General features: G+C 40.5%; 1 protein-coding gene across 1 annotated transcript in view; it reads left to right on the forward strand.

Annotated features, from left to right (window-relative positions):
• Ppp1r9a (protein phosphatase 1 regulatory subunit 9A) overlaps positions 1-24,436 on the forward strand; it is a 255,286-nt gene that overhangs the window by 131,070 nt on the left and 99,780 nt on the right. The window contains exons 3-4 of the mRNA XM_029478162.1: positions 14,109-14,241; positions 23,147-23,267. Coding sequence (XP_029334022.1) covers positions 14,109-14,241; positions 23,147-23,267 — 254 coding nt within the window. The remainder of the gene's footprint in view (positions 1-14,108; positions 14,242-23,146; positions 23,268-24,436) is intronic.

Consider the following 24,436-nt stretch of genomic DNA (forward strand, 5'->3'; position numbering starts at 1 on the left):
CTGTGTGGGTGTTGTGTGTGTGTGTAGCAGAATGAGAGGAAGGAGGTTAATTTTTTTTTTCTATATCAGTAGTTACCACTTAAAATCTCAGTACTTTGAGATGATTATATTTAATTTTTAAAGTCTTCAGTTTTCAAATCACAAGTATTTTACATTGAAATATTATACATATACATACACACATATACATATATATGTATATGCTCAATTGAAACTAAAAAATTGAAATTAATTTTTAAAGTACATTAGGTTTTTTTTTGTTTGGTTGGTTTTTGGTTGGTTGGTTTTTCAAGACAGAGTTTCTCTGTGTAGCCTTGGCTATCCTGGAACTCACTCTGTAGACCAGGCTGGCCTCGAACTCAGAAATTCCCCTGCCTCTGCCTCCCAAGTGCTGGGATAAAAGGCGTGCGCCACCACTGCCCCAGCTGAGTATTTTTTACACGAATAAATACTAATGTCTTGTATTTTTCATTTTTCAACTTTTCTCGTGTTATTTATGACCCATTAGACTCATCATAAGCTGTGTAGGTCAGAGTTGGCACTTTGATAGCCATTTCCATAAAAAACTACTTTGCTGCAGGACAAAGACTTGCGAAGTCATGGGAGGAAAACCAGTAGAGGCACATAGCAGAAGATTCTGCAAGTTATTGCCTCACACAAATGGAGTGGACTATGCAGGATTCTCTATTCTTCAAACTTCTCAACAGATTGAATCAGGACCAATGATTACTAAAGATAATCTTTCTTTTCCCCTTAAAATCTACTAACTGTGGACTTTAAACAGGCCTGCCTGCAAAGTACCTTCTTGATGACACCTGGCATAGTATATAGATAAATGATTGGGGCAATAACCTGGACACATCAGATGAAGGGGTCTGTCTTCAGCTCTATTTGTCTGAGGGTCAGAATCAATTGTAATTCACCTCCCACTAGAATATATCTAACACCTTCCTCCTCTGTACTGAAGTTAACCCATGATCCTTACCTACTTGTTTGGCTCATTCCTTCGCCCATTTTTTTCTTTGTTATATTAAGTACCTGGCACGGGGTACTTTATAAGACTGCAGTTCTGAAGGTTCATGGTATGGCACTATTCTTGCTTTGTTCTGGTGAAGGTACAAGGCAGGAGATGTAAGGAAGGGAGATCCCAAATGCAGCCTCCTCAGGTGACCTGAGATTCTCCCATTAGACTCTTCTTCTCAAAGGTTTTACTCCCTTTTCAGCCTTTCACCTCGGGCTTCAAGCATCTAACTATGGGGGGATGAACTCAAGCCATATCTCAGGTACTGTAGGTGGCTTATCAGCCCTGTTCATGGTCCCGTATTCTCTTCAACTGCTGTTGGTCAATGAAAAACCTAGGCTCAGGCGAGATAGTATGTGCCTTTAATCCTTTGAGACTGAGGCAAGGAGATCTTTGAGTTCAAGGTCAGCCTGGGACAAAGCAAGTCCCAAATCCAGGTGTGGTGGAACACACCTTTCATCTGGGCCACATTCTAGTGCTTCTATGACTTCCTGACGTTAGTTCTCTGTATTGGGGTTCTCTGAAGTCACAGAACGTATGGGATGTCTCGCCATATTGAGGGACTTTATTATGATGATTTACAGTCTAGTGCAACGCCCCAACAAGGGTCAGCTATGAATTGGAATTCCAAGAATCTAGTAGTTTCTCAGTCCCACAACAGTAATTGTTTCAGGTGGTCTTCTGTAGAAGTAGATTCCAGCAGATGTGCTGGCAAGTAAATGCTAGCTCGAAGAGCAAATCTTCCTTATTGCATTGTCCTTATGTAGGCCTCCAGCAGAACGTGTGGCCCAGATGAAAGGTGTGTTCCACCACACCTGGATTTGGGACTTGCTTTGTCCCAGGCTGACCTTGAACTCAAAGATCTTCTTGCCTCAGTCTCAAAGGATTAAAGGCACATACTATCTCGCCTGAGCCTAGGTTTTTCATGGTCACAGTGCCTCAAGATCTCCATGCCAATGTCCAGGTCAGAATCTTGTGTCTTCCAGCCTCAAGATCTGGGTCACAGGTGAGCCCTCCAGTTACCACAATTACAATCCAGCTACTGGATTGTAGTTCATTCCAGTGTCCTTTTTGCCTAATGTACACATTTATTTTAGGTGATCTCCTTAAATGGGCTGTTTTAGTTGGTTTCCAGTGGAATCTTAGACCTGAGGTGCCATTCCCAAAGTTAAGACCTTAGAGTTTGGGGTTTTTAGTTCCCGATAAGAGATGTATCCACATACCCTTGGAAGTTTTGTATGTCACGTGGGAACTTGTCAGCCATCTTCTGAGACCCTCAGTGTGGCTGGTCCCTACTTTCCCTTACTTACCCAGAGGGGAGTACTCTCCCCCCTCTGCTTCCACTTCAAGGATGTGCAGGACGGCCTTCCTCCGGAGGAGTTAGAGCCACCTGTTGACACTTAGAATGGAAGGAGCAGCCAGAGCCAACTGTTTCAACAAACGCTAGAGTAGAACCAGCTCACCCTAATGTATTTGTTGGAAAGGACTCACTTCTGGGAGTTCAAAATTGCCCCACCCCCACCCCATCCCAGAAGAAGTATCATTTGGGATCATTAGTATTTTTTTAATTATTAATTTCTCATGAAATGTTTAATTTTTTAATAATAATTTGAAAAACACCAAGGAAAACATGACCATTATAGGATAGCCTAGTTCTCTGTAAAACTGTCCATTAGGAGAGTGAAAAAACCAAAAAAACAAAACAAACCTCACTATTTTGAACAGATCCTAGAATTTTATGTTTAACCTTTTTATTCTTCCTTTCTTTCTTTCTTTCTTTCTTTCTTTCTTTCTTTCTTTTTTTCTTTTGAGACAGCGTCTCTCTGTGTAGCCCTGGCTGTCCTGGAACTCACTCTGTAGACCAGGCTGGCCTCAAACTCAGAAATCTGTCTGCCTCTGTCTCCCAAGTGCTGGGATTAAAGGCGTGTGCCACCACTGCCCGACTCTAGAATTTTATAAATTTGGGACAATCCAAGTTTTTATTTTTGAACTATATTTATAAGAACTTAACAAAATTATTCTAGTACTTTAACAATGCATATTTGTAGATAAACAATATTGATTATACTGACTTTTGTACTGTTCTAAATAAGAGATGAGACATTCTCATTACTTTTGCTTCAATGAAAATTTCTGTGCCTGCAAGATGGCTCCTAGCAAGCAGTAGTGCAAGCCTGGCAACCTGAGCCCAGTATCTAGAGGAAGGGCAAGGGAGCGCTGACTCCACAGAGTTCTCCTCTGAGCTCCATGTGCAGGACAGCTCACACGCATCAGCACACACCTTTGTAATAGTAGCCGATATTAATCAATTAAGTAACTAATCTTTGAGACAGAATCTCACTGTGTAGCTCTGTCTGGCCTGGAACTTGATATGCGACCCAAGCTGACCTGAAACTCACAGAGCTCTGTTGCCCATGTCTCCCAAGTGCTGGGAGCAGTGCGTGCCACATGCCCAGCAATAAGAACAGTTTAAAAGAAATTGTTTGTGTATGTGCTCTTGAGAATACCATTTATTTTAAAAATATCTATGTATGTGCATATATACATATATATTAAAGATTTAGCTTCATATGTATGTACTGGCTTTTTGCAGACTCATTCAAACTATGTGGAAGTTGAAGTCCTAATAGCCTCTGTCTTAGTCAGGGTTTCTATTCCTGCACAAACATCATGACCAAGAAGCAAGTTGGGGAGGAAAGGGTTTATTCGGCTTACACTTCCATGCTGNGCCTTTCCCCCTTGATCACTAATTGAGAAAATGCCTTACAGTTGGATCTCATGGAGGCATTTCCTCAACTGAAGCTCCTTTCTCTGTGATAACTCAGCTGTGTCAAGTTGACACAAAAATAGCCAGTACAGCCTCTATATTTGATTTTTAATCATGTCTGAGAATGAGATAGCTAGTGCCATCACTAATTCAAAAATTTATGCTTGATTTTTATCATTGGGTCTGTCAATGCATTTCTATGACTATATTGAGAGACATGACAACTTTCATCAATTCAAACCATACAACAATAATAGTATCAAGGTGCATATTACGACAACTCAGCAATATCAATTCTTTTATGCTTTTCAGAATCTCCACTGAATCTGAAGACCACTTGCTTATTCCTTTTGTAGCTTTTAGATAAGAACTGTTTAGAATTGGTTCTCTGTGGTACGAGAGGGGAGGGCTACATACATAGCAGCTGGGTGGTATGGCAGGTGCAGTCAGTGACACTACTAGTTGTCACCCCCAAGTGCTATGGACATACTTTAGGAGGAGCTGGGGAGAAGGTCTGGGCCTGCCCAGGCACGGGAACTGGTGTCCTCTCTCATGGCCGCTAGGGACTAGGCTCTCGGGAGTGGGCTGATGGCAGAGAAGGCAGGGCTTCTACTGATGCACGGTTAGTACACCTCACTATTTGCCTCTAATGAGGTCAGTAATTTGGGTGGTGGCATTTATCTCTGATTTCTGTGTCTTTAAAGCAAGAACAAATACTTGTAATGACGCCGCATGAGCAGGTAGTTCTTTTACGGAATGGACTAGCTACGACAGGCACATGTTCTGCTAAACTCTCAGTATCCGACAGATCCGACTCATGCTACCTGCCTAGTGTAAGTCAGGGAAGCTGTGTCACTGTGGTGCTCATGCACTTGACACTTGCAGAAGGCCTGTTTCTGTTGTACTTATTTCCCAGACTGTAGCAACATAGAAAGCCTCCTGGGAGGTCTTGTCTCCGCGATAAAATACCTTAGACAGGAGGTGACATACACTGTTTCTTTTTCCCCTCAGAGCCTAGTGCCCATCATGGGGCACTCAGTGCAGGAAAGATGGGAACATAATATCCCGATGTGCCCATGAAATATTGCTTAATGTACTATGCCTCCATAAACACACTAACTTACTGTTTTTAGTAGTGCACATGGATTATAAAAGTGATATTATCGTGTATATGAACAAACCTAAGTTGATTCCAAGGGCCAAGTAACAGGACTGAGCCTAGGGTAGCTCTGGCTAGCCTGATACTCTTCCCTGAGTGCCCCATGATGGTGTTAAAATCAGCAAATTTCCACTTGTGTGTGCAGTCCTGAGATTATAGATATGAGACACCATACTCAGCTTACTCATTGACTTGTTACCTTCATTTTCAGGTAATGGGATTTTTTTTTTTACTTACTAGTCTTTAGACTCCTCCCCCTTCCCACAGCACTGCTGAGTCCAGGGATTGAGTCACTATGTGGCTCTGTGTATATAAAGGGAGGAGATCCACCCCTCAACATTGGCAGATTGGACAACCTCTCCCAAACCTCCCTTTGATAAAGTAAACTGTGGTGATTATCTTTTATCCAAATAGAAAAATGTCCATGTTACCCTCACGACCCTTGTTTAACCGAACAGGGAAAGAAAGCTTTGGCTTTGTGTGTGAATGCTTACTAAACCGTGTACGACTAGAGACTTGAAAAAGGAGAGTGGCAGTGTTAATGGCTTGAGGGTGGCAAAAGGATAATGAGTTCTACTAGAGGGACAAGTTGAACTAGTCCATGTGGATCCCAGCGCTGCATCCTTCACAAACTTCCTATGAGGGAGTGCGTATCTATGAGGGAATGTTAAAAACCAAAACAGAAGAAGCAAAAGCATAGCATCAGTTGAAGCTGTGAGTGAAGACTTGGCCTCAGCATGATATGCAGTGACTAGGTTTTAAAGAGTTGAGAGCTGGTCTCTGACCCCAGCAACTTGAGGTCTAGTCAGACTATTGGACCCGAGCCCCACTCTGCATAAGGTCCTGAGAACTGATCACACTGCAGGCTTGTGGCCCAGGTTCATGGCTCAGTGTATTTCATACACCACCATGAAGGTCACTCTCAGACCCCAACACTTTGTCCAATTGCAGTCCTGGCACAGGGCCAAACAAAGCTTCTCTCCTTTAGTAGTTCAAGTGTGGAAATGATGCTGATAACTATGGGAAACGCTCCAGTTGTTTGGCGAAGGAGAGCACACTAGGCCCAGACTTCAGTCCTATTTCGGGATGCTTTGAAGAAATGTGCATTTCTCTGGCCCTTTGTAGCCAGACTCTTGCAGTTGAAGGGCTTTAGGACATGCCATTTTAGAGGCAGCTCAGGAGGTTAGTGGTTGCCAGTGTTGGGAAAATGTTACTCTCTGTGTTTCTAGGAAGGCATTTTTTTTTCAGATGATATTAACATTTCAATCTGTAGGCTAAAATAGAGTATATTTTATAATGTGCTGGGTCCTTGTGGATAGATTGATAAGCTGTTAAAGTGTTGAAGAGAATTTGTGTGGTTATTGTGGATAGATTGATAAGCTGTTAAAGTGTTGAAGAGAATTTGTGTAGTTAGTAGTTATCTATCTATCTATCTATCTATCTATCTATCTATCTATCTATCTATCTATCTATCTATCTATCTACCTGTCTGTCTTAGTCAGGGTTTCTATTCCTGCACAAACATCATGACCAAGAAGCAGTTGGGGAGGAAAGGGTTTATTCGGCTTACACTTCCACGCTGCTGTTCATCACCAAAGGAAGTCAGGACTGAACTCAAGCAGGTCAGGAAGCAGGAGCTGATGCAGAGGCCATGGAGGGATGTTCCTTACTGGCTTGCTTCCACTGGCTTGCTCAGCCTGCTCTCTTATAGAACCAAGACTACCAGCCCAGGAATGGTCCCACCCACAAGGGGCCTTTCCCCCTTGATCACTAATTTAGAAAATACCCCACAGCTGGATCTCATGGAGGCATTTCCCCAACTGAAGCTCCTTTCTCTGTGATAACCCCAGCCTGTGTCAAGTTGACACACAAAACCAGCCAGTACACTATCTAGCTATCTATTCAATATATGTCATGGTGTACATGGATCTGGATGGTACTGGCTTTCTAGGATCTCCAATCACAAAACCACACACAAGGATTAGCCAGCATTCATTTGAAATATCCTAATTAGAAGCCTGCACTTCAAAGATAAGTATTTTACGTCCATTCAGGCAGTTTATTAAATGAGGCATGTTACAGATGGAGATATGAGTGATATGGAAGATGGGTAAATTGGCTTAAAAACAGTTTAAGTGAAGGGATTTTGAGCGGGTGAGGCCAGTGTGTTTCTGGCTCTTGCCTGTCTTTGTTCATGTGCTATGACATGAGAGAGTCTGTGGATGGATCCAAATAAGGAGCTAAACATCTTACTGAAGAATAATACAACTGCTTTATGAAAACCTATTACACACATTAGTTTTCAGATTGGCTGAAATCCAAAAATGTTGCAGAAGGTTAGTTTGGGGTTTTCCTTCATTGTAATCTGGTGCAAGCTTGTGTAGGGGGAAACTAGACCCTTACCTCTTCAGAGTCTCTGCGGACTGTTAACGTGACCTCTGTTTTTAAATATATATCTTATGTACATGAGTACACTATAGCTGTCTTCAGACACACCAGAAGAGGGCATTGGATACTATTACAGAGGGCTGTGTGCCATCATGTGGTTGCCAGGATTTGAACTCGGGACCTCTGGAAGAGTAGTCGTTGCTCTTAGCTGCTGAGCCATCTCTCCACCCACCCAGTTTGGCTTCTTTTCAGCACAAACCTTCTCCATCCCCTAGTTGTCAGTTGCCAATTAGAGCAGTGTCTGGAACTACTGAGCATACCAAGGCCTGGGACAGTTCCCATCTTTGATCCTCAAGGAAGCTTAAGCAGAACTTACCCTGCAGCTGTAGCTGTGACCTGTAGAAGCAGTGTGGGAGATTCCTTCCAGTCCATATTTACAGGGAAGGTGGGGGTTATTTAGATCTGAGTTGATTAAAATGTATCACAAGGAAGTAAGAGAAATATATTATTAAACACTAATAAAAACATTGCTCTTTTGAAAATGTGTTGTTCAAAGTATTTTGACCATGTAAATAAGATAATGATTCAGGTTGGAATTTTGTAGTAAGCTAATTTTTACTTCATTCATTTTTCACAGTGTGGGATGCTGGCTCAGAAGCATTCTTGCTTAGTATCACTGCAAACTTGGTAGTCTTGTAGGCTTGACTGCTGGGAAGCAGATGAGGTCATGTTTTGTTTGCTTTGATCAAGGAACAGAATATTGCTTTTTGGTGCTGAATCAAGAAGCTTTAAATTTAAACATCCTTTTGTTTGCTTTTCTCAGTGAAATAGCACAGGAACAATGAGAAGGTGACTGAACTAAATATATGCATCTTGATGCTGTTGACTTTGGGGATCCCGGATGCTGTGCACAGAAAGGGGAAAGTCGGGCAGTGGTGATGCCAACAAGGGGCAAGAATTTCCCAGGATTTGACTGTTATCCGTGTTTTTTCAGAGTAAGATAAGCATAAATAGTACAAGTTTAGGAAGAAAATTGAAAGAATCGGGACAATGTAGAAGGGAAGGGCGTATTTATCTAACCCAGCCTTTCACCTCCCAGGGTCTTCCTGTCCCAGGCAGAAGAGGAATTGTGACAAGCAGTGACCTCTCAGTTTGTTGATCTGGACACAAACAGGAGTATTCATGGGCTGGTCTACATTCTAATATTAAACTGCCAATGCACAGTTTTATTTAAGGGGCATTCACAATAATAGTAGATGAAATATTAAAAATTCCCTTGAAAGGAGATGGTGAGTGGTGAGTGGGAGATACCATCTTTGGTACTGCCTTGGGAGAGCTTCTCCTAGGTCCACACTGAACCAACTGCAACTCTGGATTATTATTATTAGTGTTGTTATTATTATTTCATAAATAGGGAAACCTAGCCTTGCCTTCCCTTGAGGATATAAAAGCAACATAGTTACAGAATTTACTACCTACTGTATCTGCAATGGTTTTTCTGGCTTAATGATACCTATCATTCCACATCATTAGACATACAGGCTTTTTCAGTCACTTACCTATCTTGGAATGCCACAGTCTGCTAAGCCATTTCTCTGATGGTGAATATTCATGTAATTAGTTTGTCACGTTGAGCTCTTATGATAGTGCCTTGATGAATGAACTTCTTTGTACATCTGTGTACACAGTTGTGAGTCTTCCTATGAATCTTTTTCAGAGGTGTCTATATATATTCAGATCATTAGTGTGACTCTGTATGTGTGTGTGTGTCGGGGGGATAAGTTGCAGATAAAACTAAGGCCCTCGTATGTTTAGGTGAACATTCTATCATTGTGCTGTATCCAGTTTGTTCTTAGGGAAGGCGGTTTTAATAGTAGCTGTAATCTTAATCTGTAGCATAATCTTACATGTGATTCTCTGTGTAGTCCAGGTTGATCTTAAAACTCTCGGTCAATCTTCTTACTTCAGCTTCCCAAGTGCTGGATTGTAGGAGTGAGCTAACATGTTCAAATTGAGATATTTTTCCTTCTTTCATATAGTTACCAAATGAATATTACTGTGGATACATGGTTCCTCCTGACTATAACTTGCAATGCTTAATTTATTTTTATTTTTATTTTTTTTTCTTTTCTTTTCTTTTCTCTCTCTCTCTCTCTCTCTTTTTTTTTTTTTGGTTTTTCGAGACAGGGTTTCTCTGTATAGCCCTGGCTGTCCTGGAACTCATTTTGTAGACCAGGCTGGCCTCGAACTCAGAAATCCGCCTGCCTCTGCCTCCCGAGTGCTGGGACTAAAGGCATGCGCCACCACGCCCGGCATAATGCCTAATTTTTAATGAAAGTTGTCTTCATTGAATTTTCAATTAGTTTCCAATTCTTTGCGTTGGAAAGTTCATTATAGATTTTACCATAATAATTTTACTTTAGTCTCTAATTTTTCCTGGACCTTCATTCTGTGATTATAGTGTTTCATTGCCGGGGGGCGGGGGAGGGAGGTTCTTTCCTTTGTTCTGGGACAGTTTCACTATGTAACCCTAATATGATCTTCTTCAGAGATTCTTTTGCCTCAACCTCTAAGTGCTGTGTTTACAGACAGGTACCACCATTCTAGGCTCCTTAACTTTTATTATTTATTTCTGTGCGATGTTAGGATTGTTCCAAGGGCCTCATAATTTCTAGGCAAGGTTTCTGCCACTATCCCCCAGCCCCTTGACATTGATTCTTAACAGCCAGGTTTGGAGTTTTCATTAATACTTGTAGCATTTGTAAACTTCTCTGGAGCCCAGTAATTAAACATCATCCTTTTTTGCATTCAGAACTATTACAGCATCTATGGCCAGCCCTCTTTATCTGAAGCCCTATTACAGTATGTATATCGTCAGTCCTCTTTATCTCCATGTTTGATATCACTTCAGTTACTGCACACTGAAAAGGAGAAGAAAATGCGTCTGCGCTGTGGCCGTTCCCTTGTTGTTCGTCACTAAGTACCAGCTATCTATATAGCTTTTGCATTCTTTTTTTTTAAACAAAGCAGCACATCTTTTCTTTGTAAAGATTTATTTATTTTATGTATGTGAGTATACTGTAGCTGTCTTCAGACACACCAGAAGAGGGCATCGGATCCCATTACAGATGGTTGTGAGCCACCATGTGGTTGCTGGGAATTGAACTTAGGACCTCTGGAAGAGCAGTCAGTGCTCTTATTCTCTGAGCCATCTCTCCAGCCCAGCCTTTACATTCTTTTGGGTTATAATTAATCTAGTGATATGGGAAGATATGTGTAGAGTATATTCAGTTACTAAGCAATTTTATATGATGTTATTGTTTATATATCTACAGATTTCATATGCTTGGATGTGGGTAGTGCTTTATCCAATCTCCTTCTAGTACCTGAGATTGGATGGATATTTACCTGTTCTTAGTCAAAATTCTCTTTTTGTTAATGATAAAAGATAGTTATATTTAGGTGGATATCACATTTCTTTCAAATTATTTACAAAATACTCCCCTGTAACTAACATGACTAGAAAAGGAATGAATCAGAATGTAAAATTGTCAATATATCAAGGACCAAACTACATTGCTTTAATTGGTGAAGTTTCGAAGTTTTTTGGTTTTTTGCTTTTTTAAATCATGGTTGTGCTTTTTTAGCTTCTTAATTTTCATTAAAATGGATGGGAATTTGACATTGATTGCTCTGAATTTACAAATGACTGGAAACTGACATTTACAGCAATTTCAGAGCAATGGTAGTCTTTGCATATTAAGGATTTTAGTTGGGGGAGGGCACAGAATGACTTTCTACGTAGGGCTTCCTATGTTCTATAGAGGAGGGTTGTAAGCGGTGATCATGGGGTCTTTTACAGGTTCTCACTGTTGTTCTGGGTTTTTTTTTTTTTGAGAGCCATTGATGCTTTGTATTATGCACTAGTTTAAATATCAATATTGTATTACTGAACTCCTATTAGTGTTAGTATTTTTGGTTGACTTCCATTCTTTTTATAAGTCAATAATAGTAATCTGTCATGAGAAAATCTGACGTTTTTTCAATTATTTATAACTTTTTTATTTTTAATTTTTTAATTAGATATTTTCTTCATTTACATTTCAAATGCTATCCCCAAAGCCTCTATACCCTCCCCCTCCGCGCTGCTCCCCAACCCACCCACTCCCAATTCCTGGCCCTGGCATTCCCCTGTACTGGGTCATATGATCTTTGCAATACCAAGGACCTCTCCTCCCATTGATGGCCTAACTTTTGTTTTTTCTCTGTGCCCATGTAGTTTCTCAGACCTTGCATGAGTTGACAAATGAAAAGCAGCGTACTTTTCTCTCTGTAGAGTGGAATGTGGGCAGTCATCTCGTGGCTAGGTGCATCAGCTGGATCAGTTTCTGACATGTAAGGCTCTAGTCATGCTCCTTAGTTTCTGAATGTGTCTGCAGGTGAACTTTATTAGCACCATGACTGGAGCAGAACATTGTAGTGGTGTCTAGGATTCTGCAAAAGTCCATGAAGATATTAACTTGTTTAAAGGTGTTTTCCCAGACTTATTTTGCGGCCACATGGGTTTGCACACAGACACACATCTGCACGCTAACTCACTCACTCCATTCTAGTGAAATTGTTCTGTACTCTAGAGTTACTCCCAGCTGAACTGGAGCAGTGATGATGGCTGGGGCTCTTGGTACAGTTAGATCAGCAGCAAATATCAATGGAGTCATTTCCAGAACAAAACACTTTAATATATTGTTAAAGTTGACTTCCCTAGGCAAGGAGCTGTGGTCGACCTAACCATCAGTGCTGTCCTTAAATGCTGTCTGTCTGTGCATGTCCTGCGCCCAGTCTCTGTCTGTCTTTCTGTTTCTCTGTCTATGTCTCTGTTTCTCTTCTCTCTTTCCCCCTCTCTCTGTATGTTTGTATGTCTTGAAATACATATCTATTCTGTATGTGGATCCTTGTTTATTGAATTATCTTCCCTTCCACAAAATTTTTAATTTTGTCAGAGAAATTTAAGAATCGTTCTTTAGAGGCAGTGGCTGGAGAGGTGGCTCAGCTGTTGAGAGCATGCATTGTTCTTCTAGACTACTTGAGTTTGTGTCCCTGAATCCATATAGGGCAACTGCTAACTGCCCGTGACTCCAGCTCCAGGGCTTCTCTTCTCCATTCCTCTGGCTTCTGTGGGCAGGCACACTTAGACACATGTTCAAATAATTTTAAATAATATAAATTAAATTTAAAAACTTCCTTTGTGCATCCCTCTGTCACATCAGGCATTGTATTCTACTCTGCTTTATTCTATCCGTGTCTCTCATAAGCTGTGTGCCAATGCAGCACAGAACTCCCCAAATGCGCTTAACGTTTATCGAGAGCAGCGGGGCCAGTTTTGGAGGCATTGATGCCTTTCGTCCATTGTTTTCTTTAGTCAGTCTGCTTCCTGTTTCTATTCTGGTTTTTAATATACTTTCAAAAGCTTTTTACTAACAGGTTATAAGAGTTTGAGGGGAGACTTGTAGCGCCTTCTCGGATGTAATTTAAGTGCTTAATAAATTTTGAATTGAATTGATAACGACAGCCTTTATTCTAGACATTGATTGCACTTAGTGATAGATACAGTCCATTCTCTCAAATACTCTTCAGTGTCCTGCGTGATTTGGTAGCTACTTTAGTTCCTTTGCAAATAGACAAATTTATTACAGCTCTGTCTGAGGGCCACACATAGTCTTGTGAATGACTTAAGTTAGAATAAAAGACAGTCAATATCTTGTTCGTTTTACAGCCTTTGAGCAATATGTTGATAGCTATTTTCTAGAAAGAGCCAATGTAAATTTAATTTAAATCTATATGCCAGTAAAATGGCGTGTGGCAGATGAAAGACACAGTTGCGCATATTCCAGGACAGTGTAGAATGGAAATTGATTTTGGTAATTCTGTGATTAAGATGTAATTATAGCATCGATATACTACACTCTTGGGGCTAGTATAATCCATACGATAGGGCAGGTTCAGTTTTGGGGTTTGGTAAGATAGCTTTGATATGCTTTACTCTAGTTTGACAGGAAATAGTAAATGCTTACCTTGTTAGTCTATGACTAAAGGTTGGTGAGTATTTCTCATCACACAAAGCACTCCAGGGCCCTGCTGTTTCTTCAGTTATTGAAAGTGATAAAATGTCTCGTACCATTTTAATTTAGTAAGTTACTTTTACTTGCATTCAATTTTCCTTTTCCTAACATCTTGATTAATTTTAAATATCAAATGATTGTTAGGAGAAAGGTATCAGCGACTGGGGTGAGGGCTCACTAGGTTGGAGAGCAAGCCTAAGGACCTGAGTTCAAATCCCCAGAAACCATATAAAAAGCCAGGCATGGCCCACATGTTATCCCAGAAATATAGGTGAGCAGAAACAGGGCTTTGTAGACTTACGGGCTGGCTGATCAGCTCCAGTTTGAGTGAGAGACCCCGCCTTAAGGGAGTAGAGAGAGTGATGCCCTTCTCTGTACTTTATATGAGCATCTCACATGCCACACACACATGCGGACACACATACATGCACACACACACACACACACACACACACACACACAAGAGACACACAGACATGCACTCAACATATATACTACATTCATTTTCAGATACATCTGTGAATGAACATACTCATAGCATTTTTTAAAAGAACAAGAAATATGTCATTGTGTTTGTTTTTTCATTAACTTATGTAGTTTGATACTGAATGGCATCTTTTCTGTATGACCATTTTTCCTGGCCTTTTCCTGTAGGTTTTCAGCACATACTCCAATGAAGACTATGACAGGAGAAATGACGACGTTGACCCCGTGGCCGCATCTGCTGAGTATGAGCTTGAAAAGCGAGTAGAAAAACTGGAACTTTTCCCAGTGGAACTGGAGAAAGGTACACAGGATTCCAGTGTGCGCATTTTCATGTCTGTGCTGGTAACATGAGTGCCTTTTCCCGAGGGTAGATTGTTTCTAAGAATTGAGTAAGGTTGTAACTTTCTCTGAAGTTTACCGGGTTTCAAAATGAATTGATGCAGATTTTGGTTCAATAATTTACTAAATGACACCCCCATCTCACCAGCTCCCAAACAACCCAGTTCCTTTATCTGGCTGGGATGCAGGATCATATGGTAGACGTGCTGGCTGGTTTTATGTCAACTTGACACAATGTAGAGTCTCTCGAGAGGAGGATGCCTCAGTTGAACCAGGAACTTAAGCAGGGAAGGAACTGATGCAGAGGCCATGAACGGATGCTGCTTACTGCTTGCTCCTCATGTCTTGCTCAGCCTGCTTTCTTATAGAACCCAGGACCACTCATGATAGGCTGGACCCTCCCACATCAATTATTAATTAAGAAACTCAGGGGTTCCTATCTGGGTTTTGATGATGAGCTGTGATGTGGAAGTGTAAACCAAATAAACCCTTTCCTTTGAAAGTTGCTTTTGTCTTAGTAATAGGGACCCAAACTGAGACAATTGGTACCGGGATCATGCTGTGACACACCTGCTTAATTATTTTTGGGAGGATCGTGAAAGGAGTTTCAAACATTGGGCTAGAAAAGCAATAGTAACCGAGGCTAAGATGGTGAGTGTGTGTGTGTGTGTGTGTGTGTCTTATTACTTTGTTGGTGTTACTGGAAGGGCTGGTGAAGGTTAAAGCCTACAGGAGGCTGATCTTGAGGAAAACATTTGAAGTTTTCTGGTTTGGGGTAGAGAGGTAGTCACAGAATTTCAGAATGTAGTGATGATGGGAAGTCTCTCTGGAAACTTGGAGTGAAGATTTGGAGGAAGATGGTGAGATGCAAACCCTTCAAACAGAAATGCTCCATTCTGTGTCTCTGAGAAAACTGAGACAGAGAAGAAGGAAGAGGAAGCAGACGTGTCTGTCTTGCATTTTCCTCTTGGAACAAGGCCTGTCTGCTACAAAAGCCTTTGGTGCCTGGAGCAGAGATGGCTGTGCTTGTGTTCCCATGCGATGGTCAGCCCAGAACTGGGTTGTGCCCTGTAAGCAGAACACTAACAGATCTGAAGAACACTAACAGATCTGACAAGCCTTTAGAATGGAGGCAGATAGATGCCGTGAAAAGTCAAAAGAAAAGAAAGTCACTACAGATAGTAAACACTGGCTTTAAAAGGACGTTCTTCATCACACTACCAACAGGAAATTCATGGATTTCCAAGTGAAAAATTTGGCTACAGATGTTGAGGTGACAAGCATGTCTATTGTTCAGACTCACTTTGGTGACCTAGGAGGCCCAGAGGAAGAAATGTCCCCAGATCCATTTCAAGTGACTGCAAACACCCAAGAGAACCAGCAATAGCACTGACACATGAGGTGTAGACAACAGAAGGGAAACAGAACAGTGAAGGAGATACACAGTTCTTAATAGGAGGAGGAGAGAATGCGGAATAGATCTCCGACAAAGTGGGGAGTCCTAATGGATAAAGATAAAATAAGAATCTTACATATTAACAAAAAGAACAAAGTAAAAGAAGAAGTGGAAGTATTTGAAACAGCTGGAATAGTATCAGGTATTCTCCAGCCTTGGGAGCCATCCTGCAGTGTGCGGCATCATGGTCCACAGAGTGAAAAGGAGGTGTCCCCAGAGTCCCGTGTGCACTCCAGGGGGCATTTGCTTCTCCTCAGGAAAGAAGAGATTTTGCTGGTTTGTAAAGTTTTCATGAACACAAGTTATCTGAGAAATTTGCTTCCTGCTATCAAGGAGGAAAAGTCACAATCTACTTGTTCAAACAGTAAAGATGAATCAAAGATGGGAATTCTGTATAAATGTGAAATATAAAACTGTATGGATAATGTAGTAGTTAGATCACATGGTGACTGCTCCACCTTCCACTAGGTATGGCTGACTACTCCAGTTGAAGGACACATTCATTTGGAGTTAGGTGGAAACAGAGTGATGCTCTCATTTTTGTATATTTAAAAATATACATGAAGGGTCTTATGAAATGCGGCTAGTGTGTCTCATGGCTGATAAGAACCAAACTTGAGAAAAGTCCAAGTATTTATGAGAGGCATGACAGCATAACTAGTCAGTGAGCAACTGTGATTGCAGTTCATGTAGCAGTGTGTGTGGCCTCTACAAACATAAGGTTGAGGACATAGAAAGAGGAAACCACAGAGGTCACTCAGCTCTGCTTCCAGCTGACTTGAGTTTCAAACCCAGAGCAAACTGAACAGCACACAGCTGAACACAACTATATGAGATACACAGGTGAGTAGTAGCTGTTTTTTTTTTTTTTAAGTTGATGTTTTCGGAGGAAGGATGCATTGTCACCAAGAGTGAAGGAAAGCTGGGGCAGGTGCATAAGAACCTGTTCTGCAGTTGCTGTGGCTCTGTGTTTAATAGGGTAAGGACTTTTGTTTACCTTTCTTCTGGTAGCCCAGGTAGCCCTTCAGTTCTGTAGTAGCTCTGACAGGTCTCCAACATGTGATCCTCCTGCCTCAACATACAAATCCTAGTTTCATAAGCCTCTTCCACTTTGTGTATATTTCCCAGTTTGCTTTTGGAGTCTGAGACATGGTTTCACTAGCCCAGACTGTCCTGGCATTGCTGATTCTTCTCTCTGTCTCTGGGATTATAGTGCCAGGCCTGCTTACTCTCTTCTTTAAACATATTTCACAGACTAACAGTTGAATACACTCTGTGCATATATTTCACTTGAAATTTAAAGTGGAAAAATTAACTAACCAAAGGAATAAAGTTATTCAAAGTTTCACTACATTTCTTTCTCAAGTAGATCTAACAGGCAGAATACAAACTAGGAGTAGATTAATAAAAACAAATCCATTTAAGGTTGTCTATGAAGGCAAGGCACACAGCTGATAGAAAACGAGATTGTTTTTTTAAAGGAAGAACAATCTTATATTTAAACAAAAATTAGAATCTTAGTACTATCATGAGAATCTGGAAACTATAAAATTCTTAGATACATATTTGACAGAAAATTGAAGCTATTATTACCATCTGTCTTGGAAAGGGATATTTTTTTCATGTAAAATATACAGTAAAAGCCTTACTCAAAATAAAAATTACATTAGTGTCTTTCTTTAAAATAAACATTTAAGAAAAAAGTCATTGTCTGAAATCAGAAGGTTCAGATGTTTTTATTTAAAGGTTTTCAAAAACTGTAGATGAAAAAGGTAACAGGATGGTTAGCTGTACACGTCAAAATATCTTTAAGGTGTTTAAAAAGTCCTTGGATAGGAAATCACAGAGTTGTCTTGACCCAGTGGGTAATTCCACAGCAGGTGAACAGTGCTAATTAGAAAAATAAAAACTGCTGAGCAACAGTGGCGCACGCCTTTAATCCCAGCACTTGGGATGCAGAGGCAGGCCAATTTCTGAGTTTAAGGCCAGCCTGGTCTACAGAGTGAGTTCCAGGACAGTCAAGGCTACACAGAGAAACTCTGTTTAGAAAAACCGAGAGAGAGAGAGGGAGGGGGAGGGGGAGGGGGAGGGGGAGAGAGAGAGAGAGGGGAGAGGAGAGGAGAGTAACCCACCAAGAGCTTCCTTGGAAAGGTGCCTGTATATAAGATGTAGCCATGCTTGGTGAGGATGGTATTTACAGACAAAGGTGGGAGTGCTTCAGACCCAGATGGCTCCATCGCTCGCTCGCAAAGGACACACAAAGCCAGCGGTTCTTTGACCCTTTGTGTCAGATAAAATGAAGAGTAAGAGGTTTTTCACCCATAATTTACTATTTTAAAAAAACAAAGGCTATCGTACCAACTTCAACTTTTAGAATTGCAGGTGAAATAATTTATCAAACATGGAAACATCTAGAGACTATGGGAGAGAAAATGGGTTTTTAGATATGAGAAAAAAGGCTTAGCCCTCTGTTAGCAAAGTTAACACCATGCAACTTGGAGAAAACTGTAGTTATATAGAATTGTGTTTGAAAAACTTAGTTTAAAACCTTCAAATTAGCATGTGATAGACACTACCTATAAATCTTACAAAGTGCACATCACAAAAGCAGTGGGATCCTACCCTTAAGTCCAGGAAGCACGGAAAACATGCCACCTAAGGTCAGAAGACAAACTCGGAATGCGATTTAACTGATATAACCAGTCTAAAGAACAAAAGATTAAGTTTGCAAAACATCTCCTTGTGCTGCCATATCCACATCCATACTTGGTGAGTCAGGCTTCAGTGACTGAAACACAGCACCTGAGATAACAGCTGAGAGGCAAGCGGACTTTAATGTGTGGTTTCAGACTGTGGCAGTCGGCCATGCTTTGGGGCCTGTGGTGAAGCAGTACAATGGAGGGGCACGTGACAGAGGAAGCTGCTCCCTCTTGACAGCCAAGAAGCAGAGGAGGGAGGCAAGGGGCCGGGTTCCTTCTTCTCTCTAAGGGCACAGCCTATCTTTGCCTTTTAGGCCCTGACTCCTAAAGTTCTACCATCTCAGAGGCAAGGTGAGGCCTGAGTCTGCACAGCACACGAGCCTTTAAGGGACATGTAGCTAAATCATAGCACTTTCTGTCTTATCTTGGAGACACAATTTAATTTTTTAAGTATTAGAATTGTTAAGATAATTTGTGAGGGAAGAGGCCTGCCTCAAGATCCATAAGATACTAGCATCTTTTCCCAGGCTGGAGAGATGGCTCAATGGTTAAGAGCACTGGCTGTTCTTCCAGAGGTCATGAGTTCAGTTCCCTGCAACAACATGGTGGCTCACAACCATTTGTAATGGGATCCAATTCCCTTTTCTGGTGTGTCTGAAGACAAATGCAGTGTATATAAAGTACATAAATCTTTTTTTTTTTTAAGATTTATTTATTTATTATATGTAAGTACACTGTAGCTGTCTTCAGACACTCCAGAAGAGGGCGCAAGATCTCGTTACGGATGGTTGTGAGCCACCATGTGGTTGCTGGGATTTGAACTCTGGACCTTCAGAAGAGCAGTCGGGTGCTCTTACCCACTGAGCCATCTCACCAGCCCCCATAAATCTTTTAAAAATAGTTTTTCTCATTATTCATATACATAACTTAAGAGTAAAATGGGAAATATTTTATTTACAGTAGCAGCAAAATATTGATTATATTTATTACATAAAATATGGGGCTTATCTATATTTTTATTTATATAAAGTCACCAAATATTTTGTTGGGCATGGTGACTCATTTCTGTAATCTCCACACATGTAAGACTAAGGAGGAGAACTGTCCTGAGTTCATGACCAGCCTAAAGTGCTCAGGGGTTCCAGAGCAAAAATTATCCATGACCATAGATAGAGTGGCACTGTCTCAAACCCAAAGCAAAGGAGGAAATGTAAGCCTTAAGCAATGGTGGATTTACTGTATTCCTGAATAGGAAGGCTCAGGATACTCTCCTTATAGATTTCCTTAAATTCAGTGCAATACAGACAGAACTATCAACAAAGTTAAGTTATAAGAGAGTGTTGTGTAAAATAATAATATATTTTACATAGAAACATTCAGGCCTGAGGAAAGTGTAAGAATATGATAAGTTTTATTTGCCAAATCCATAAAGCTTCGATACTCAGAACAAATGATATTTACAGTGGTTAGCCAGTGGAAAATAACTGAAAATACAGGAGGAAATATTAATAGGAGAGAGCATTTATTATGAAATGCACTCTGTCATAACTCAACATCTATCTAAAATACAAAGTTTAGCACCTTTATTGTATCATGTATAAGAAAGTCTAAACAAATTGAATGCTAAAAATTAATGATACTATATTTGAAGAAAATCTACAACAATATGTATCATCTAGGTTGGTGGGAAAACCCAATCCAAAACAGGAAACCAGAAGTTAGAAAAGTTAAATTACCATTTTGATTACGTGGAGTCTTAACCTGATAAAGGCAATTATGTCAGGAGAAAAAAAAAACAATAAGAAAGTGAAAAACTGTCTGCATTATTGATAACAAAGTTGATATCTGTAATATTCTAAGAATCTTTGTAAATCATCATAACAAAGAGAAAAATTCAGTAGAAAAACTGGCCTTTTACAGGAAAGAAAATCTACTAACCTAGAGTCCTTGGAGACAGGCTCAAATCTCATGGGCAACACAAGGAATGTTGTAGCAGCAAGTGCCTCTTTCCTGAGAGGAAGCAAGACAAGACCCCAGGTCAGGGGACAGCATCTTCTGTAATGTGAGGGCCTCACTGTTTTTTCCTGACTGCTTTGTCTACTTAATGGTTTTGCCTGTCTCTGGAAATGTGCAGAGGAAGAGAGATCAGTGCTCCGGGTCACTACTGAGTTCCTTATACCAATTTTATATTAATTATATGTATTACATCTTTGGGAAGAGGGACAGTTGTATGTTTTGAGGTACACATGTGGAGATCAGAAGACATCTTGCTAGGGAGTCTGTTCTTTCCTTCTACTCTGTGGGTCCTGGGAGTAAGTACCTTTACCTGTTGAGCAGTCTTGCTGGCCCACTCCTGGGCTTCTTGACAAAAGTTTGTGGTTTCCAAACTTCACTTGTGCGTGGCAGTCCTCCCTGTGAACAGAGAAGAGCGGAGGTGCTGGGAGCATCCTCTGGTGAAGATGGTTGTTCTCTTCCATCCTTGTTTGGCCCTTCAGTTGTTCATTTCTTCTTGGAGGAAGTCTGTACTAGAATTCAAGATGACTCAAATTAATGTTACTTTTCCCAAAATGATCTCTATAGATCAAAAGATGTAAATAACATTCTAGTTAGAGCAGTAAGAGGACCTATGGAAAGAAGAAAGGGGATGTTAAGAGGGCCAGAGTCTAGGCAGGGAAAGTAGAATTTAAAGGCAATGAATAATCTCCGGGATTACTTAACTTCAGGATACTTGTGTGGATTCAGTGGCAGCCTTGGGATTTGCTGAACACCTTTAACACTTATAGTTTACCAGTCGATCACGATAATAAAGAGAACCCCTGCAAGGACAGTGAGCAGGAATTCAGGTGAAATGCTAATTCCCTAGAGCTCTTCTGTGGAGGGAACGAGGAGGGAGGTGGCACTCATCAATGTAGATCTATCTACAGAACCATCTCCAGCAGAACACAGGGTAGGCTCTGGGTCCATCTGCTATGAACACGCTATTTGAAGGAACACATTCACTGCAGAAGGACTTCATGAGCATCTTAAGTGTGAGCCAGGAAACCAGTGCTTTACCATGATACCCACACAGAATTTCTGTTAGCATGGATGAGAACCATGTACCTGACCAATATGCAAGTCCCTCCTTCCATCCACTGCTGTCCAAGCACAAGAGAACTTGAGGCGAAATTCCCACGGTGTGCTGAGTGTCCAGAAATCCTCCTGACCAAGTTCAGGCTGTTTATACAAGAGGAACAACTTGAATGAAGCAAATATGAAAAGTTGCATATGTGCAAACACCCTGATGTAATGGGTTAGAACCGTCTTCGGTGATCACTCACACATTAGAGGATTCTCGTGTTCTCGACTTGGGGATGTTCCAGTGTCTGCAGTCAAGGTGGACATGGCTTCAGCTGGACTTCATATCAGAAAGCTCATGCAGGGAAGACACAACCGAAGCCAGAATCCGCAACAAAGAAAACAGATCAGCGTGTTGCTAACAGTGTCTCGGAAACAAATGTAGGAGAAAGACAGGGTTTTCTACATACAACAAAGTCATCATAAAGGCAGTTGCTGGTGCTAAGATAGAATCACTGAGGCCAGTCCTCCTCTGAAGCACTTGGAGAACAGAATAACAACAGTTGTTGAAAATTATTTTCAATGCATTCACTTGGATGTGTGGATGAGCTTGTCTGTAATGACCTGTAACTGTTGGTTAACCTATATCCATTTTTTATGCTGCTGATAAATCATGATCACAAAGACTTTGAGGCTACCAGAAAAATAACCTTGAAATGCTAACAAAATCTTTTTATTTTATTTGTGGTGAACTATATTTGCTCATGGAAAAGACAAATGAAAATGTGAATTAACACATGATTTGTATGTGAATTTGAAAAATAACTTTCAGTTATTTTTTTGTATGCAACTTTTTGCTTACAAGGCCAATAAAATGGAAATAAAAGTGACAGGTTGTTAATAGAGAAGTGATTTAATATACTATGATATATCATCATAAAATATTATGCAGTCACTAGAAATGATTTAAGTCTATAAAAGTTTATCCATGAGGTATTATTAATTTTAAACATGTGTGATGCAGAGAGAAATGAAGTCTGTTTATGTAAAGGAAAGAAAAGGCAATGTACATGAATGTGTGTCTGCCTGTGTATGTATGCATACATGTATAAGTGTGAAGAGGGATACCTTGTTACTGAGAGATAGCGATGCTTGTGGAGGAGCATAGAGGAGTTATTCACACGTCCAATCTTTATTTTTCTTTTATTTTTTGGTGCTAGACATCAAGTTCTGGTGTAAGTGACAGAAGGAAAGTGCTCAACTGAGCTGACTGTATGCCTCATGCAATCTTCTAAGGAGGAGTAGATAGTAAAAAAGGAAAGATGAAATTCCCAATCACTAAGGGTCACGTTTATTTAAAATTATAAAGGTTGCTGAATGTATGTTTTCTCATGACTAAAGCAGTGCACAGGGTATTCAGGGATTCTGTTAATTCTATTGATTATTCAAAACCAAATTATTGCCTTTCCTGGGACTACACTATATTACAACAGCAGCAGAAAAATGTCTGGGTCTCTTGAACCATTTGGGGACGCTCAATCTATGGAGACAAACCTATAATTTTCCCTGTGCACAACGAAGAACAAACCTCGCCAGGCAGCTCAGTTCTTAGAACAGGACACACTCAGCAGCTCACTGTCTTCTCCTTCCCATAGACGAGGACGGGCTGGGCATAAGCATCATTGGAATGGGCGTTGGTGCTGATGCTGGATTGGAGAAGCTGGGGATATTTGTCAAAACAGTGACTGACGGAGGTGCTGCTCAGCGGGATGGCAGGTGAGCTGGGTACTGCTGAGGGTGACCTAAATCCTAGGACCTGCTGCATGTTTCTATCAGAATGTGTGATCTTTCTTCTTTTGATTAAGAAACAAAAAACAAAAAAACAAAAAAAACTTTGTGTGTGTGTGTGTTTCTCAGATGTGGGAGAATATGAAAATACTTGAATTGCTTTCTTATTGGTAGCAAAATATCTATGCAGTAAATGTGCATCTGTCTGTCTGCCTGCCTTTGTTTCTATCTATTCATGTGCTTACTCAGTGTGAAGTGGGCTGTACATACTGTGATCAAAGAACATGTCTTGGGAAAGTCGGCATATGACTACATCAGAAATATTAAAATGAATAATAATAATTCTGGTGCTTTTGAAAATGTCAGAAGTGGGAATCAAACTTAAGAAGTCAGTTCTACCCTGAGGGGAGTTCTAGAGACTAGTGTCCCTTCACAACTTCTCCTATGTAGAAACGTGCTAGGGCAGTGACTGGGAGATCTTAGAAGCAGAGGCAAACAGATGTCTGAGTTCTAGGCCAGCCTGGTCTACAGAGTGAATTCCAGGACAGCTAGAGCTACACAGAGAAACCATGTCAAAAAACAAAAACAAAAACAAAGCAAAACAAAAAACAAAACAAAAAAACAATAATAATAAATAAATAAAATAAAATAAAATAAAAATAGGAACTATTACTACCATTATGTAATTCTTTGAAGAGGCCCCTTTCTTCAAGTGAATTAAACTTTTAAAATTTACCTTATTTGTAAAAGTCATTTCGGGGAGCTAGGAAATAATTCTTACAGTTAGTATTAAGCAAAACTAAATGATTTTGTGTAACTTTTTGGTGAATCAGGCACAAATAAAGACACAAAGAAACTGGCTGCATTTAGCTCTCTTGGATCTGCTGTCAATTATAGGCTGTCTTATATTTTTCATTTGTCTTAAAAGTTAAATTTGATTTCTCTTAACCCGTTTACTTATTTCTTGTCCTACACTGTTTCGTTATTTATACTGATAATAGGTCTTTCCATGGGGGGTTAGGATGTTGCATTTGGATCTGGATCTTCACAGGCATTGAAATGTGCTGAACCTCATTACCGTTGCCTCGGCTGGCGTCCCTGCCTTTCAGTGTTGGTTGGGTGTTGACAGACCTGGTGAAGTAGAGTGTTCCCCAGCC

This window comes from Mus caroli, chromosome 6 (genome assembly GCF_900094665.2).
Source record: "Mus caroli chromosome 6, CAROLI_EIJ_v1.1, whole genome shotgun sequence".
Taxonomy (NCBI): Eukaryota; Metazoa; Chordata; class Mammalia; order Rodentia; family Muridae; genus Mus; species Mus caroli.